The sequence below is a fragment of the Mauremys mutica genome, chromosome 3 (genome assembly GCF_020497125.1).
Source record: "Mauremys mutica isolate MM-2020 ecotype Southern chromosome 3, ASM2049712v1, whole genome shotgun sequence".
Taxonomy (NCBI): Eukaryota; Metazoa; Chordata; order Testudines; family Geoemydidae; genus Mauremys; species Mauremys mutica.
The window spans coordinates 19,817,243-19,833,911 of record NC_059074.1 but is presented as its reverse complement, the minus strand read 5'-3'; the positions used below and the strand labels follow the sequence as shown (position 1 = coordinate 19,833,911).

At 43.4% G+C, this 16,669-nt stretch overlaps 2 protein-coding genes across 4 annotated transcripts in view; one reads left to right on the top strand and one right to left on the bottom strand.

Moving 5' to 3' along the window:
• LOC123367232 (WD repeat and coiled coil containing) overlaps window positions 1-14,849 on the bottom strand; it is a 21,057-nt gene extending 6,208 nt beyond the window's left edge. The window contains exons 1-4 of one of the 3 annotated variants that reach the window (XM_045011327.1): window positions 14,759-14,849; window positions 14,340-14,509; window positions 2,427-4,359; window positions 77-194 (exon numbers count right to left, since the gene is read on the bottom strand). In XM_045011327.1, the coding sequence (XP_044867262.1) occupies window positions 77-194; window positions 2,427-4,340 (2,032 nt within the window). In that variant the 5' untranslated portion in view covers window positions 4,341-4,359; window positions 14,340-14,509; window positions 14,759-14,849. Of the gene's footprint in view, window positions 1-76; window positions 195-2,426; window positions 4,360-7,343; window positions 7,544-7,940; window positions 8,169-14,339; window positions 14,510-14,758 lie in introns of those variants that run through there. The other 2 variants (XM_045011326.1, XM_045011328.1) reach the window with 2 other exon arrangements.
• The window catches only part of FKBP1B (FKBP prolyl isomerase 1B), a 96,953-nt gene continuing 92,184 nt past the window's right edge, over window positions 11,901-16,669 (top strand). The window contains exons 1-2 of the mRNA XM_045011331.1: window positions 11,901-11,918; window positions 14,435-14,483. The gene's annotated coding sequence lies outside the window, so the exon portion shown is untranslated. The remainder of the gene's footprint in view (window positions 11,919-14,434; window positions 14,484-16,669) is intronic.

The window sequence follows — 16,669 nt, the reverse complement described above, 5'->3', positions numbered from 1 at the left end:
AGACTATATTTGTTGCTAATGCAAATTGAGAATGTCACATATCTGAACTTCATTGTATTGGATGAACAGAACTTACCATGTTGCATTTCAACAAGAGAGAGACTGAAAATCTGCTGAACTATACTTAGACGGAGTTTACCATCACACAGAATAACAGCTCGCCTTTCATCTACCCCACTTCCAGAAAGCTGCTTCTGTAGATACAAGGAAGAAACTATTAGATATAGCTGAGTGTGTTTTAGTTACAGAGCTATTAAAATATGACAGTTTCATCAAAACACCATCGCACAGATTTGTTTTCAACAATAATACCACTTGCAAAAATCAACTACTACATTTGTCTGTACCAACTAGTTTGCCAGGGTTACGGTCTGAAATCCCTTTACTTATGATGAAAACATCAGTGAGCAATGGTAGCAAAGTAACTACAATATAAGGTTAGTGTGCGTGTGGCTGGAGGATGAGAGATCATGCCACATGGCTGACATGGAACCAGTGGTAAGAGTTCATCCTCACTTAGCCCCATTTTTTGTTGCTGTTTTTGTTAATATTTGTTTATTGGCAACTTTCAATTTATGCCTTTTTGTAACTAAACTGACTTTATTTACAGTTAGTTTCCCTTTCTTCTTCAAATGCAGCAAGGTTTGTGTAGCACATACCATAGCGGAAAAATGTTTAAACCCAAACAATTGTTTTCACTGACTTTTTTAAAAGCTCATGAATTTATTTCTGTTTGTAAACCCCCCTCGCCCTGCACTCTCTAAGACTGAATGTAGTCTAGTCTACCTATAAGTACCACTGCCCAAATACAGTCTTCAGAACGTGTCAGGTGAATGGGTTTTTAAATCTACCCAGAAGATAAGTCATTATCAAGGCTATGTACTGTGAGTGAATGTAATTTTATCCTACATAAAATAGCCAGAGCACTTATAAGAATTCCTTGAGAACCCTTAATGTCTCTGTCAGGGCAAACATTACAAGGTGAATCCTATCCTCTCTTCTGTGCTGTCGAAGGACTCATACTGAAAAAACAGTTCAGTTACATTTCATGGGGGAGCCTGGAGGTGCACAGGAGTTGTTTATCTAGCTACCACTGCCCCACAAAGCCACTTCATTGCTTGGGGTCGGGGAACAGGAAAGAAGAAAAAAAAAATCATTCCTTCATTGTTGGCGTTCCTTAAATCTGCAATCTGGCAGTGCTCAGATAGCTTAGGTTAGGATGAATCTGAGTAGCAATTGACTGTAAACATGATAGTGTGGTGATCCATGTTTATTGTGTCAATGATTTCCATAGTAAATATTCTCATTGTACTGGTAAAAAGTTATATTTTCTAACTGTTAGGTTTCACACTAAACCTGTGATCTGAAGGGCAAACTAAGTTCTTTCCTTCTCACAAAATTATATGTGAAGAAGGATCTACAGGACACATTGTATACTTAGTTAAAGTTGTGCAACCCTTTGCATAGGTACAACTCAACTGGTTAGATTTCAATTTCAGATAGATAAAGTAAATCTTTGGTTTTGGATCCCAACAATTGTTTAAACTCTTAAAAATTTAATAAGGGTAGCGACTAAAAGTTGCCATCCATGGGAGTAGGTTTAATTGCCTAGAATTTTTAGATATGAAAAGCATTTCTTTTTAAATATGGAAAGAGCACTAGAACTTAATAGAACTTCATCAGAAGGCCCTGATCCTGTAACTGAATAGGTATATGTGGACCCATGCACTGAAGTAAATGGGAATCCACAAAGGTGCAGGGGCCTGGATCTGGCTGTAGGATATGAGCATAAGTAAGATGATGGGGGTAGTGAGTAGCAGACACTCATTAATAGGGAAATCATACAATTTACACTGTTTAAAATCTGCAGAATAATGGAACCATTGTTGGCATAAATTGAACCCTATTAATAGCAAAACTATAACATTATCTTCACTTCTTTTTTAAAATATGGCCCTATGTTCACTACGTGCACCAGTGATGAAAATAAAGTATGGATGAAAAACAATGAAGCAATATACTTGTGAAATGGCAATATTTTTAGTTTAAAATCTCATGATATCAAATATTTTAATTTTTTTAAATTTCATATCAGCAAAATCTGACAATAGACAATTCTGTTAGCACCATGACCATAGATAGGGACTGGTATACAAGCTGATAAAACATCTCTTCTGCATAGGAATTAAAGCCCCAATCCTTATTATACCACATAGAAATTAAGACACTAATTAAACCCAACTGAACGTAATGGGATTTCTCACGTGTAAAGTTCAGCACATGAATAACTGTTTGCAGGATTGGGGCCTTACTGGGCATAATCTGGAACAAGACTCTTGCAGAGCTATACATTTTAAAGATACCTATAATCTTAAAATATATGGCCACAAACAGATTTTACACTGAGCTTTCAGCATTAAACTTACCTGATAAGTGATGTTAATAAAAGAGGGCTCCTGAGAAGATGGGTATGCTGGAAGACATTTTTTCCTGGATTTTAGAAGTTCTGTTAGCTCAGAAAGGTGATGCTGTACTTCTGTAAAATTGCCACATAATTTTTCTATGTTCTTAGATAAATAACTTGCTTCTTTTTCATCTAGCAGAATGTTATTTTTAGGAGAATTTGAAATTTCTGGAACTACATCCGCCTGCCCTTTTGGAGATGCTGGTCTGTTAGGAAATGCAGTAGGTGTTCTAAGCCCATGCAGGGCCAATGATCGATTAATTGGTTCAACGTCCAAAGTTTCCAGAGCTGGAGGAAAATCCATGGAAATCTTTCTTTCTTCGACGTCTCTCACACTTGACAACAGGTGTTGCTCATAAGTAGGGCTTCTAATTTCTTCAATAAGTTTTCTTCTGCTACTAGGAGATTGAATAATACCATGACCTGGTATCAGGAGTCCGCTGCTTAGAGGATGAACTTCTGTATAGAGAATTTCTGGTGGCTCTTTTTTCACAGGTATGTTCAAAAAGGCATTCAAACTGGAGTTACCACTAGTTCCTGCAGATGCTGAAGAACCCTCTTCAAATATTATTTCTTTGATCATCAAACGGATGACATACTTGTCTGACCTTGAAGATGGCAGAAATGCAGGGTCAGTGAATTTCTGCTTTCCAACTAAAATCAATAACAATTTATCGGTCAGGAAGCATAAGCCCTTTGGTCTTTCACTTTTCTCAAGCTGAATTTGTTGAATATTGGGTAAATGGGATGAAGTCAAAGAATAGACCAAAATAATGTTACAAGTATTGGAGGCTACTGACACAGTATGAGTTTTATGATCAAAAGCCATTATGTCGGGGACCAGAATGCCTGGGATGCTGACTTTTCTGGTAGTGGTAACCTTTCTTTCAAAAGTCACCAAGATCAGGTGTGAAGAGTCCTGGCCGCTTCCTGTTAGGTAGTCCTTGTGCCTGAGATGGATAAGAGGACTGGAACTAAGTCTTTGTTTGCTAGAAAGGATATGGGTTAGATCCACAGGAGCTGATGAAGGAGATGGTACTGAAACAATGGGCACAGATTTTTCTGAGTCTAGTGATTTCCCCCCCACATCTATGGAGAACTCTTCATCACCACATATTATGGTAGACGGTGAAGGAAAAGAATTTGTTTCACCACCAGCTGGGACTTCAAATGCAATACCTGAATTTAAGCTACAGATCTTATCTAATGGAAGCTCAGTAGCAACAGCAACTTGGGAATCCAAAGTAGCTTCTACAGCACAGATGTAGCCTCCCACATCAAATACGGGGCAAAACACACAAGCATTTAAAGTTTTCTGAGCATCATCCCATATATAGGAATGAAGGGCACTGCCTATAGCAACTACTAAGCGATTGCCTTCCTTAGTCCAACAAGCGCAGTGGATGAGACCACTACCTTTTATATCAGCTTTAATTCTGGAGTTGTTGCGACGAACCGAGTGTAAGACTGAGGCATCCCGTGTAGTAAGCACAGCCAAGATCTCTTTCTTTGGATGCCACACACATCCCTGGGGAAGCACTGGAAATGGCTCACCAGTTTCACAAACCTGAGAAACTAAGAGTTTATTCTTTTGTGAGATGTTATAGTTCAGCTGCCAAATAGTGATGTGCTTTTTATGCTGAACAGCAAGCAGAGTCGTGGTGTCTGTAGCATATGGGCCCCAGTAAAGTCCATGAACATGTTCAAACTGACCAATAACACTTGAGTCACCAAACTTTGGTTCTCCATTGTGAAGGTGTAAAGCAGTCAGTATCACTTGCTTCCCATCCGTCCAGGCAATACCATGCACAGGGTGGATTGCCTGATACAAAGCATTAAGGCCAGTTCTCAGAAGTTTTCCTTTTCCCAGGTCCATTTTTTCTAGTGAGAGGCATCTGTAATTATTAAAAACAAGTGATACATTAGTCTAGAGACTTTGATCACAACTCCGCAGTTAAATGCATTATATTGAATCAGGTAAGTCGGAGATGGGGAAAAAACCACTAAGTCATCTAACGTATATCATCGGGCCAATGCAGCATTGTTCCTTTCAGTACATTTTCTAGTATATTATCTGTCCTGGGGGCACTGTTGATATTCTCACTAAACTCCACGCGTCACAGTTCAGGGCAACTGCACCTGTATTACCCTTCTGTGGTCCAGCAAGGCCACTCGCTCTCAGGCTTCCAGCCCCCAGTCTTCACCTCTCCTGGATGGAGACCCGCATCTCCCTCCTGACCAGGGTTTTTCCAGCCTGCACAATTCTCTTCCTACACTGTGAGTTCCCCTGCAAGTCAGACAGCCAAAGGAAGCCTGCTTTGCTTCTTCCTCAGAGGTTAAAAAGAGTATAATTGCCCATTGTTTAACTAGAGCGGGGTCAGTCAGGAAAATAATGTATTTTATTTATAATCTGATGGTATATTTACTAAGTAGAAACAAGAAGAGTTAAAACCACGTTACCAGCAAGCTCCCAAAGACTATCAGAAAGATCTACCAGAGTGTAGCTTTAGGACAGCATGCCATGAAGCTGGTGCTCCCCCATTTTGCACCACTCTTCTACTTAGGGCCACCCAATGTAGAGGGAACACTGGGACCTTAATGATTTGTTACACAGTATTCCTAGGGCTTGTCTACATTTAAAACGCTACAGCGGCACAGCTGTGCCACTGTAGCGCTTCAATGTAGATACTACCTATGCCGATACGAAGGATTCTCTCATCAGCATAGGTAATCCAGCTCCCCGAAAGGTAGTAGCTAAGTCAACAGAAGAATTCTTCCGTCAACCTAGCACTGTCTACAAAAGGACTTAGGTTGGCTTAACTACTCTGCTCAGGGGTGTGCATTTGTCACACAACTGACCAAAGTAGTTAAACCAACATAATTTTTTAGTGAAGACCAGGCCTTAGACCAGTGGTGGGCAACTTGCGGCCTACACACGGCCCATCAGTCTTGCTAAGTGACCATCGTTAACCAGTAAGACCAAAACTGCTAGCTGCTCATTCTTAAATACTCTGAATTACATGGAAACTCTGATAGGTGATATTGATAGGTACCTCATGCAAGAGAGATGCTAACACCCAGTCAGATATAACAAGCCACCTATACCATATGGACATTTCACACTGTTGCAGAAGGTAAACAAGCAATTTTCACCTATCATCAATAACCCTGAAAAAATGTAGCACAAAAAATGGCCCATTTGTTTTATCTCCTTCCCTTTCTTCTCTGTACTGTCATCCTTCATAATAAATGGTACTGTATAATTGTAAGATACAGACAGACTGAGATTTTATTTTGCCACTTTCAAAAATGAGCATAATCCAACAGATTAAGACATAGAATTAGGAACTCCTGTACTCTACTCCCAGCTCTGACTGTAGCCCTGAGTAAGTAACTTAGATCAGCATTTTTAAATGTGGAAGCCTAAAGTCAGGAACCTAAATACTCCTGGGGGAATTCTGCGCCACTGTGCATGCGCAGAATTTATGTCCCCTGCAGATTTCTTTGCTTCCCCGCAGAAAAATGACTTTCTGACAGGGAAGAAAAGTGGTCATGCAATCCTCCCAGCAGTATGTTTTAGGGGCCCAGGGCAGCCAGCAGAGAGGTAAATCACTGTTGATCAGAAGGCAGGACTGTGGAAGACTCGGCTGGTGGCTCCTTCCCTGCGCCTGGCTCAGCTGCTAGTCCTGGCTGAGTTGGGGAAAATGGGACTTTCTCTTCCCTTGCATGGCATCCAGGGCCAGGTGAGACCCACCCCCAGATTTCTCCCCCAGCTGAAGGAAGCTCTGCAAACTCCCTTCCCCCACCGTGCTTCCTACACCTATCACTCCTCAGCTGCAGGGGGAGGGATTCCTGTACACGGAGCTGCTCCCACATTAGCTCAACTCCCGTGCATCCAGACCCCCCTCAGTCCGAGACCCTCCCGCAGACCCTCACCCTCTGAACCCAAACCACCTTGACTTGGACCCCTTGCAGAGTCCCATTACCATTGCACCCAGAACCACCCAACAAGCTCCTGTGAATCCAGATTCTCCTGCACTCAGATACCCCCACTGAGCTGCCCGCACCCACACTGCCCTGCACAGAACCCTTTCAACCTACATCTGGGTCCCCTCACACTAAGCCCCTCCACATCTGGATCCTGGCTTGCTGAGTCTGTCTACCCACACCTGATGCACCTGGCACAGAGGGGAAGGGCCCTGGGGTGTTTCTGAGGCAGGCCTGGTCCTTACGGTGTATCACGGTTGGGTGTGGCCTCACTGCTGAGTCTCAGAATGGTAGCTGTGTTAGTCTGTATCAGCAAAAAGAACGAGGAGTACTTGTGGCACCTTAGAAACTAACCAATTTATTTGAGCATCAGCTTTCGTGGGCTAAAACCCACTTCATTGGATGCATGCAGTCTGCTGAGTCTGTGTCCCGGGGGAGCTGCACAGTGATCTCCCACCTAATATAAATTTAGGCCTCAATAAAGACTAGGAGTGGTTGGGTCATTACAAAACCGAAACTTAATTTCCCCAATACTAATTTCTCCCTGCTGTTACTCACACCTTCTTGTCAACTGTCTGTAATGGGTCACTCTCTTATGACTTCAAAAGTTATTTTTCCTCCCTTGGTATCCTGCTGTTAATTGATTTAGCTCGGTAGACTGACCTCACACTTGGTAAAGCAACCCCCATCCTTCCATGTATTTATACCTGCTCCTGTATTTTTCACTCCATGCATCTGATGAAGTGGGTTCTAGCCAACGAAAGCTTATGCCCAAATAAATGTTAGTCTCTAAGGTGCCACAAGGACTCTTTGTTATGTTTGACAGTGTCAATCTTTACATCTCTCTGCCTCCATTTCCCCATGCATCTGTGAACAGCAGGCAATAACACACCTTCCCTGTCCTACCGCAAGAATCCTGGTCCATGTGCCTACAATGAGGCACTGTTATTATCTTGGGAACGAGCTGTCTGCTAGTGAGGAAGCTTCTTTCCCACAAGCGCTTTCTCAGACTGTAGGTGCTGGGGCGGTGGTGACAGAGCCCACGTGCTGAGTGAGATACACCCCTCACCCTGGTACTGCAGCGTGGGGCTACTGGCTGCCCGGCTGTACCCTGAAGCAGGCCACCCCCACTCCGCCCAGCTACATCCCTTGCGGCATCAGGGGGAGTTGGCAGGGACAGATTCGTAGCCCCCCTGACCCTCCCCACAGCAGGGGGTGGGCAGGCAGTAGGCGGGGTCTCTCCTGGCCCCTCCCACCCAGAACTACACGCCTACACTGTCCAGCCCGCCCACGCTCCTTTCTCCGCCCGCCCGGCTTCTGTTCCCCACCCCTTCGCGGGCCCGCCCGCACTGCTTTCCCTTCCCCTCTCACGCAGGCCCATTATCCCGTTTTCCTCCTCGCTCCTTCCTTCCCCCGCCCCCGCGCGCTCACGCCGCATCCTGGGACCGGTCGGACATCGGGGCACCTGCCCGCCAGCGGCTCCTCTTACCCGAGCGGCTGCTGGGCCCCGCTCCCAGCGGGTGAAATGGCGGCGCTGGCTCGCGCTGGCCCCCGCAGACCGAGGTCCCAGCCCCGGCCGGAGTGGGACTGAGCCGTAGCGCCAGGTCTCTCGCCTCGGGGCTCGTAGACGCTCTACCCCACCCGTCGTCGTTTCTATGCCCCCTAGCGGCACTCTAGCCTCCTGCGTGACGCTCTGTGATCTAGTAACGGACTCCTCGTCGTGGAAAACTACAGCGCCCAGAATGCAACGGGGCGGGCGCGTGGCTTCCCCCACCAGCCCGCAACCCCCAGTAGACTCATAGGGGCGGAGCCGGAGTCAGTAACCCGCCCCCTGGCTCCTGAAAGGGGCGGGGCGGGAGTACCCTGCATCCCACAAACAACAGCCTCCAGGCTGCTGGGCCTGGCCAGGCCTCCTCTCCTGAAGTTCCCGCCCTAGGGACCTGCCTGCCCCTGGGGGATGGTGCCAGAGCCCAGGGTGGTGCCTGGCCATGGGGTAGCAGCCTTCCATGTGCTGAGCAGCCCTAGCCCCGAATCACTCTTCCCCTGCCGAGGCGCCTGCCCTCGCCACCGCCTGTCCCTTCACGGGCTGCGTCGAGAGGAGGACACTGAGGGTCCCTGCACGAAGGCCTTGGTGGTGCGGTATTGGGGGTTGAACACAACGTCAGGACTCTGTTATTGCATCTCACACACGATAAAAGTGCAAAAAAGGACAGACACCTGATTTATTTCTCCCTGTTTTTGGATCCCCTTTAACTCAAAGTGGGGAATATAAGGAATGCAGCATCTTTGGTTCTGAATCCTCAGTCATAATATTACATAATACACCTCTACCTCAATATAACGCTGTCCTCGGGAGCCAAAAAATCTTACCATGTTATAGGTGAAATCATATGATATCGAACTTGCTTTGATCTGCCAGCATGCACAGCCCCCCCTCCCCCGAGCACTGCTTTACCACGTTATATCAGAATTTGTGTTATATCAGGTCGTGTTATATCAGGGTAGAGGTGTACTTATATAGAGACATTTTAGGTCTCTACAAAGACACTTAAGTCTTACCCATACTTCCTGCAGTTGTAAACCTTGCAACTTTGTCATCTCTTGAGTGGACTGCTTCAATGCAGTCTAGAGCAGTGGTTCTCAAACTAGGGCCGTTGCTTGTTCAGGGAAAGCCTCTGGTGGGCCGGGCCAGTTTGTTTACCTGCCACGTCCGCAGGTTTGGCTGATTGCGGCTCCTACTGGCCGCGGTTCGCTGCTCCAGGCCAATGGGGTCTGCAGGAAGGGCGGCCAGCACGTCCCTCAGCCCGTGCCGCTTCCCGCAGCCCCCATTGTCCTGGAGCGGTGAACCTCGGCAGTGGGAGCCGCGATCGGCCAAACCTGTGGACACGGCAGGTGAACAAACCGGCCTGGCCTGAACAAGCGGCAGCCCTAGTTTAAGAACCACTGGTCTAGAGAATACACTTTACAGCCTTTTGAAACCTGAACAAATCCAAAATGTGGCAACTTGATTGCTAAGTAATTTGCCAGAAGCATGTTACACCTTTGCTTTGGGATCTGTGCTGGCAGACATAAAAAGGTCTTAAATTCGCAACAGAAAAGGAGGATACTAAGAAGGCAAATGTGTTACAAACTCAGCATATCGAGAACAAAGTGAAACAACATGGCAAATAATGTGAAGAGAAGAAATGCTATACCAATGCTAGAAGTCTGAGTAACAAGGAAGACAAATTGGAAATTCTCATTGATGAGAAGAAATTTGGTACAATTGGCATTATTGAAACCTGATGGGATGAGTTGCATGATTGGGATGTTAACATTACTGGTTATACCATGTTTAGGAAACAGAAAGTAGGTAAAGGGTGAAAGAGTGGCACTCTACATTAAAGACAATATTACTTGTTTTAGAGTTACTGATAACTCAGAACCCCAGGATCTGGAATGCATATGGATCGATGTGGTAACAGCCGAGGAGAGTGTTCTGGTGGGGGTCTGTTACCACCAAATCAAACTAGATAACAGAATGAGTTACTCCTTAAGCACCTGTCTGTAATGTGTGGAAAGAAAAATAGTGTTAATATGTGGCTCTTCAGCTTGGGAGGAAGGCATATGCCAGAGGCCTCATACAGCTAGTAATAGAACATTATTAGCACGTCTAAAAATTATAGATGATAATTTTCTAAAACAAAAGGTATTGTGCCTACCATGAGGTAACTATTTTGGACCTCATTATGATGGATAAAAATGAATTAATCATTGGACTAAAAGTTGGTGGTTTCCCAAAGGCTAGTGACTGTGACCTGGTTACATTCAATATGATAAAACAAAGGACAGGCCAAACCAGTAATCATTTATTGCTTCAAAAGAGCTACTTTCCCCAAGATGAGGAAAATTATGAGCAAAATTGACTAGGATGAAGATTTTAGACAAAAAAATGTGAATGAATATTGGGAATATTTAAACAAAAGTTTACATAGCCAAAAAGCCATGATTCCACAACCAAGAAATAGGACAACTTTGACTAAAAATCTATCCTGGTTCAATGGCAAAGTGAAGGCCACAGTTAGAAAAAAAAGCAATATATAACAAATGGAAAAGTGCAAAAATATCAATTAATACAAATTAGAAGTTACAAAATGTAGACAATTGGTAAGGGATGCCAGAGATATTAGTGAATAATCCATGGCTGGCAAAGCTCAGGACAATAAGGAGGATTTTTTAAAGTATATAAAGAATAAAAGAAATCCTAGGAATGGTATGGGCCCATTACTAGGTGGAGATGGTAAAATTATTAATAATGATGCTGAAAGGGCAGACATGTTCAATAACTATTTTTGGTCCGTATTTGGAAAGAGGCAGAATGATGTTCTTCTATCACATGACAAAATATTTTCCAGTCTATTAGCAAGTGAGGAAGATGTTAAACCAGATTGACTATGGATAAACATTTTTAAATTAGCAGGCCTGGATAACTTGCACCCAAGTGTCCTAAAAGAGCTGGCTGAGGAGATCTCAGGCCCACAGATGTTAATTTTTAATAAATCTTGGAATACCAAGGATATACCAGGGGAGTGGCAGACTGCTAATGTTGTGCCAATATTTAAAAGTGGCAAGCAGAATGATCTAGATAAGTATAGGCCGTTTAGCCTAACATCCAACTCAGGGAAGGTAATGGAAAAGTTGAACGAGGATTCAATTAATAATGAATTAAAGGTTAGGCATATAATTAAAACCAGTCAGCATGGTTTATGGAAACTAGGTCTTGTCAAATGAATGTGCTTTCATTTTTTCAAGAGATTACAAGTTTGGTTGATAAAAGTAACTATGTAGGTGTAATATCCTTAGACTTTGTAAAGTGTTTGACTTAGAATTGCAGAACATTCTGATTAAAAACTTAACACTATACATTATCTAGAAAGCACATGTTAAATGGATTAAAACTGGCTGACAGATTACAGATCATTATTGAATGGTAGTGTTCCTAGTGGGGCTCTACAGTGATCACCATTTTCATCAATGATCTGGAAGTACATATAACATCACTGCTGATAAATATAGGGAGATACAAAGTTTGGTGGAGGGGTAAATAATGAGGACAGTGGAATCATACAATGCAATCTGGAGCACTTGGTAAAATGGGCTCATTCTAACAAAAGGGATCTAACAAAAGGCAAAATTATACATCTAGGCAGGGCCATCCCTTGGGGGAGTGCAGGGCCCAGGACATAGGTGCTGAGTTTCTAATCTGCCAGGGGGGTGCTCCCACCTGGCTACGCCCAAGCCCCACCCTCACTCCACCCCTTCCCACAAGGCCCACCCCTGCTCCATCCCTGCCCGGCCTCTTCCCTGCCTCTTCCTGCCCACCTCTTCCCCACTCACTTCCACCCCCTCCCCTGAGCGCGCTGAGCCCTCGCTCCTCTCCCCTCCCCCCAGCGCCTCCTGACGCTGTGGGCGAAACATCTGATCTGTGGTAGGCGCTGAGAGGGAGTGGGAGGTGCTGGGGGGAGGGGATGTTCTGGTAGGGGGGCTCATCCTCGTCCCCCCGACCACCTGCCATTTGCCTCCTCACCCTGCTCATCCACCTGCCTCACCTCTCCACCCTCTCCTGTGGGGCCCCCCAAAGAGCAGGGCCCAGGGCGGTCACCCCGATTTGTCATACCCAAGGGATGGCTCTGCATCTAGGAACAAGGAATGCATGTGATACCTACAGAATGCAGGACTGTATACTGGAAAGCAGCAACTCTGAAAAGGATTTAGGAATCATAGTGGACAAGCAACACCATCATTTGCCAGCCAGTGTGATGCTGTGGCAAAAAGGGCCTATGTGATGCTTCAATGTATAAATGGCAATAGTGAGTAGGGAGGTGATTTTACCTGTGTATACCTGTGGGAGTAGGGAAGTGATTTTACCTGTGGGACCAAAACTGGATTACTGTGTACACTTCTCGTGTCCACAACTTAAAAACTATGTTGAAAAATTGGAGAGGGTGCAGAAAAGAGCCACAAAAACGACTTGAGGACTGGAGAAAATGCCTTTCAATGAGAGACTTAAAGAGTTCAATCTGTTTAGTTAATCAAAAAGAAGATCAAGAAGTGACTTCATTACAGTGTGTAAATACAGGGAGAAAATACTGGATACTAAAGGGCACTTTACCTTATGGAGTACGGCATGACAAGAACCAATGGCTGAAAGCTGAAGCCAGACAAATTCAAATTGGAAATAAGGCACAAATTTCTAAAAGTGACCATGATTAACCATTAGAACAAATTACCATGAGAAGTGATGGATTCTCCATTTCTGGATGTCTTCCAGTCAAGACTCGATGCCTTTTTTTGGAAGACTTTAGCCAAACACGAGTTATTGGGCTCACTACAGGGGTAACTGTGTGAAATTTAATGGTTGTCAAACTAAATGATCTAATGGTCCTTTCTGGCCTTAAACTTTATCTATGACAATCTATTGGCAACTGGATGGAGTAGAAGGTGTTATTTCTGTCTTAGAAAGCTCAAAATAGCCTGGGTGCTTCTTACCTGACATATCACCTGTTTCCTTCTGACATATTGCTTAGCTGAGATCAGCAGGAGTGATCAAGATGAATGCAGGGAAGAGGGTTTCCTCCTCCCCTTAATATGGCTATGGTGGAAAAGATTTCTCAAACAGCAAGGTCTTGCGGTGCAACTTGAAACTGGTCAAACTCCAGTCTGATCTCCTCTGCAAGCTCATTCCATAGCTGAGAACTGGCAATGGAAGTAGACTAAGAGCCGTGGAAGGATTGGAGCAAAGGAGTGAGTTGGGCTACTGTATTTTGCACGAAATAGAGATTCTTCATTGCTGCAGCTTTCAGACCAAGGGTACGTCCATACTACCCGCCCGGATCGACAGGTAGCGATCGACTTCTCAGAGTTCGATATATCGCGTCTCATCTAGACGCGATATATCGAACTCCGAACGCGCTCCCGTCGACTCTGGAACTCCACCACCGCGAACGGCGGTGGCGGAGTCGACGTGGGAGCCACGGACTTTGATCCCGCGCCGTGAGGACGGGTAAGTACTTCGAACTAAGGTACTTTGAGTTCAGCTACGCTATTCGCGTAGCTGAACTTGCATACCTTAGTTCGAACCCCGCCCCCCCCCAGTGTAGACCAGGCCCTAGATACTGTAAGTTACAATAAACCAGTCTTGAGGTGAGTAAATAAATTTCTAATGTTAAAAAAAATCGGAAACCTCAAATATCCTCTATATCCTGCCTCTCCATAAACACACATAGACCCCCACAACTTTTCAGGTTATCATAAACCATCAAAAAGGGCACAAACTCCATTTTGTTTTCCCCTTTGCAGGTCACCTTTAAAAATAGAGAGGACAAAACATTTGTAGATGAACAATTGAGAACAATCCTGGCACAGAAATGAACAGGAAATTAAGTAGATGCATTAATTTCTTCCATCTCTCCTCAGGACGGGAGGAATGGAGAAAAAACCCATTTGAGACATGCTAGTCCCTTTGTTTATGTTTTAGCTCTGAAAGGTGCCGAGATACCACAGTGTCATAAGAACCTGAACAGAATAGAGTAGAATGTATAAAATTTATGGTTTTGTGAGATTGATACTGATGCAGTTTGAGGACTAATGGGTGTTTTCAAGCCATTGATTAATAAGAAAACTTTTGCTAACTTGTTTAAACAGGAAGAGTAGCTAGCCTAGCAAGTTTCTTAGCACTAGGCATTTAAGAGATTTCTACTGTACTGTTTTTTCCCGTATATTTAACATAGTGTTTAGCCACTAGGGGGCTTTATTTGTCAATATCAGTTTGTTGAGAGAAAAACTAATTCATGAGTACAATCATATTTCTGTAACCTTACAGTGAATTGTGCTTAGATAATTTGCATACCTGTATTCTCCAAAACAAAGGTTTGATGTATCCTTAGATTGAATGTTAATGATAATATTCAGAAATTAAGGTTTTAAAACATTTTGTTTCTTCAGGCTGGGAGACCTCATTTTAACTGTGTGCCAGTAGATGTCTTCATATTAGGTATTTCTTTTTTCTTCTTCTTATATCTACAATTATATGAGTATTCAGTTTAAAAGTTTAAAATATTTTTATTTTTTTAACATGTACAATATCTTATATGTAGAACTGCAAAACAAAGTCATACATAGATGAATCAAAGATTCCACAAAACAAACATTATAAAATATTTAACATAATCATTATAAAATATTTAAACTGGTATACACATTATCATATGCCATAACAAACATTATAATATATTTACAATTGAAATTAAATCAGATGTAAATCAATACACTGAAATGGAATTGTCTTAGCCTCCCGGAGTGCTGAGATGCTATATAGTTAATAACAACATTGTTTCTCAGTTATGCAATTCCCTGGATTCGGTTATGAGTATATTATTTGCATAACCACTGAATGGTTATTTCACAATTACAGTACAGTATGTGAATGCCTGTACTCTGATTGGCTGGCAGCCATTGTTAGCCAGTCAGACAGCAGTGATTTGCATAATCACTATGGTTATTTCTTAACAATTGTAGTGCAAATAAGCAAATCTCTCTGCTCCTCTTGGTTCGTCTCTTCAGAATTTTTAATCTGTTTGCCAACAACATAGATGATGCTTCAGTTTCTCCTGACCTTCAGCTGATGCTGAAAATCCCCAAGATTTACATGAAAGAGAAGGAAAAAATGGGGCAATTAAAATACTGTTTAAAAAACAAAAACAGTGGAATTCATTTTCCATGTTCAGGCTCAGTCCTAGCACACATTTTGTCTTTGATAAATAATAATAATCTCTTTCACATTCAGTCAATGGGAATTTTGACATTGGCTCTAGCCTTCCACTCATCCCTCAATACCTGTAATTTAACAAAGTTGTGGTTCCCACAATAACGATCATAAATTTGTTGACCTGTAGGGAAGAAAAAAGGTTGGGGAAAGGAGAAGTTATAGATGAGATCCCAGGGGAGGGGCAGGAGAGAGGTAATCAAGGAAGGAATAGAGGGGAAGGAGAGAATAAAAAGGTTATTTAACATTTTTTAAAGTACCACACTACAGGTACCTACTCCCGTTTTATGATTTGTACATATTTTTTCTTCACTTTTGTTGTAAAATTGGATGTTTAAAATTTCAGCATAATAATAACTTGAGTGATTCCTGTTAACGTCATCATAATTATTTTTATTGAGCTTATTATCCAGGATATGGTTATTACCTCATAAATCAGGTGCATTTTCAAGTTATCATTATAGTCTACCCTGTGTCATGGTTCAGGCTCCCAGCCTCCCTGTGACAGGCTCCACTAAAGAGAATGAACCAACCCAGATCCACCTGTGGATGGTTAATTGGATAAGTAGCTGGGTGGTAGTTAATTAGTTAAAGCCAGGGTCTTATAAAGGGTTATGAGGGCTCAGGCAGGAGCCCAGAATAGAGAGAGGAAGCTCTTGTGGAGAGAACTCCTTGGGGAAGCTGGGTAGGAAGCTATTTCCAGTGGTGTCTTCTGGGGAAAGGAACTGTGCCCAGAACACAAAGAGAGAAAGCACCAAAGGAGAGAGACTATAAATCTCTCCAGGCAGGAAGGCTTGGGAGATACCCTGAATTAACAGGGGAGAGACTGCAAAGCTGCAGGCTGTGGAGAAGCCTGAGGACTTACAGCAGAAGAAAGCTTGTTTACTTACCATACCACAGGAAAAGACTTGTTTACATACCATGCCATAAACTACCCCTCCTCCTTGAAGGCTGTATACAAACTGCATTGAACTTGGGAAACAGAGGCAGAAATCTAACTATGGTTCCACACTAGGGCTCCCGGAGGGAGTGGCTGCCATTACATCTGAGGGGAGAGTTTACAGGGGCACTGTCAGGTAGTTTAGGCCCCAAATACAGGCTGTTTGGAAAAAATGTTAAAACTTAGTATCATTAGGCTTGCTTTTATTTGTTTATATTATTAATTCAGTGAAAATAATTTTGGACATGAAGCTGGGCTGGAAGTGCCACATAGGGAACATAACAGTGATGGGTACATTAGATATACTGTTATCCCTTCTTGACTCCTGCGACTAGTCAAAGTTTGGGTCCCTGGGCATGTCCCGGTTGGGAGTAGAAATTGCTGATGGAGTCTGGTGTTTTCTTTGATGCAATCTTGTTTACTTACAAAGTCATCTTCCAAACACAGGAGGGACCAAAACCAAAAGGAACAGTTT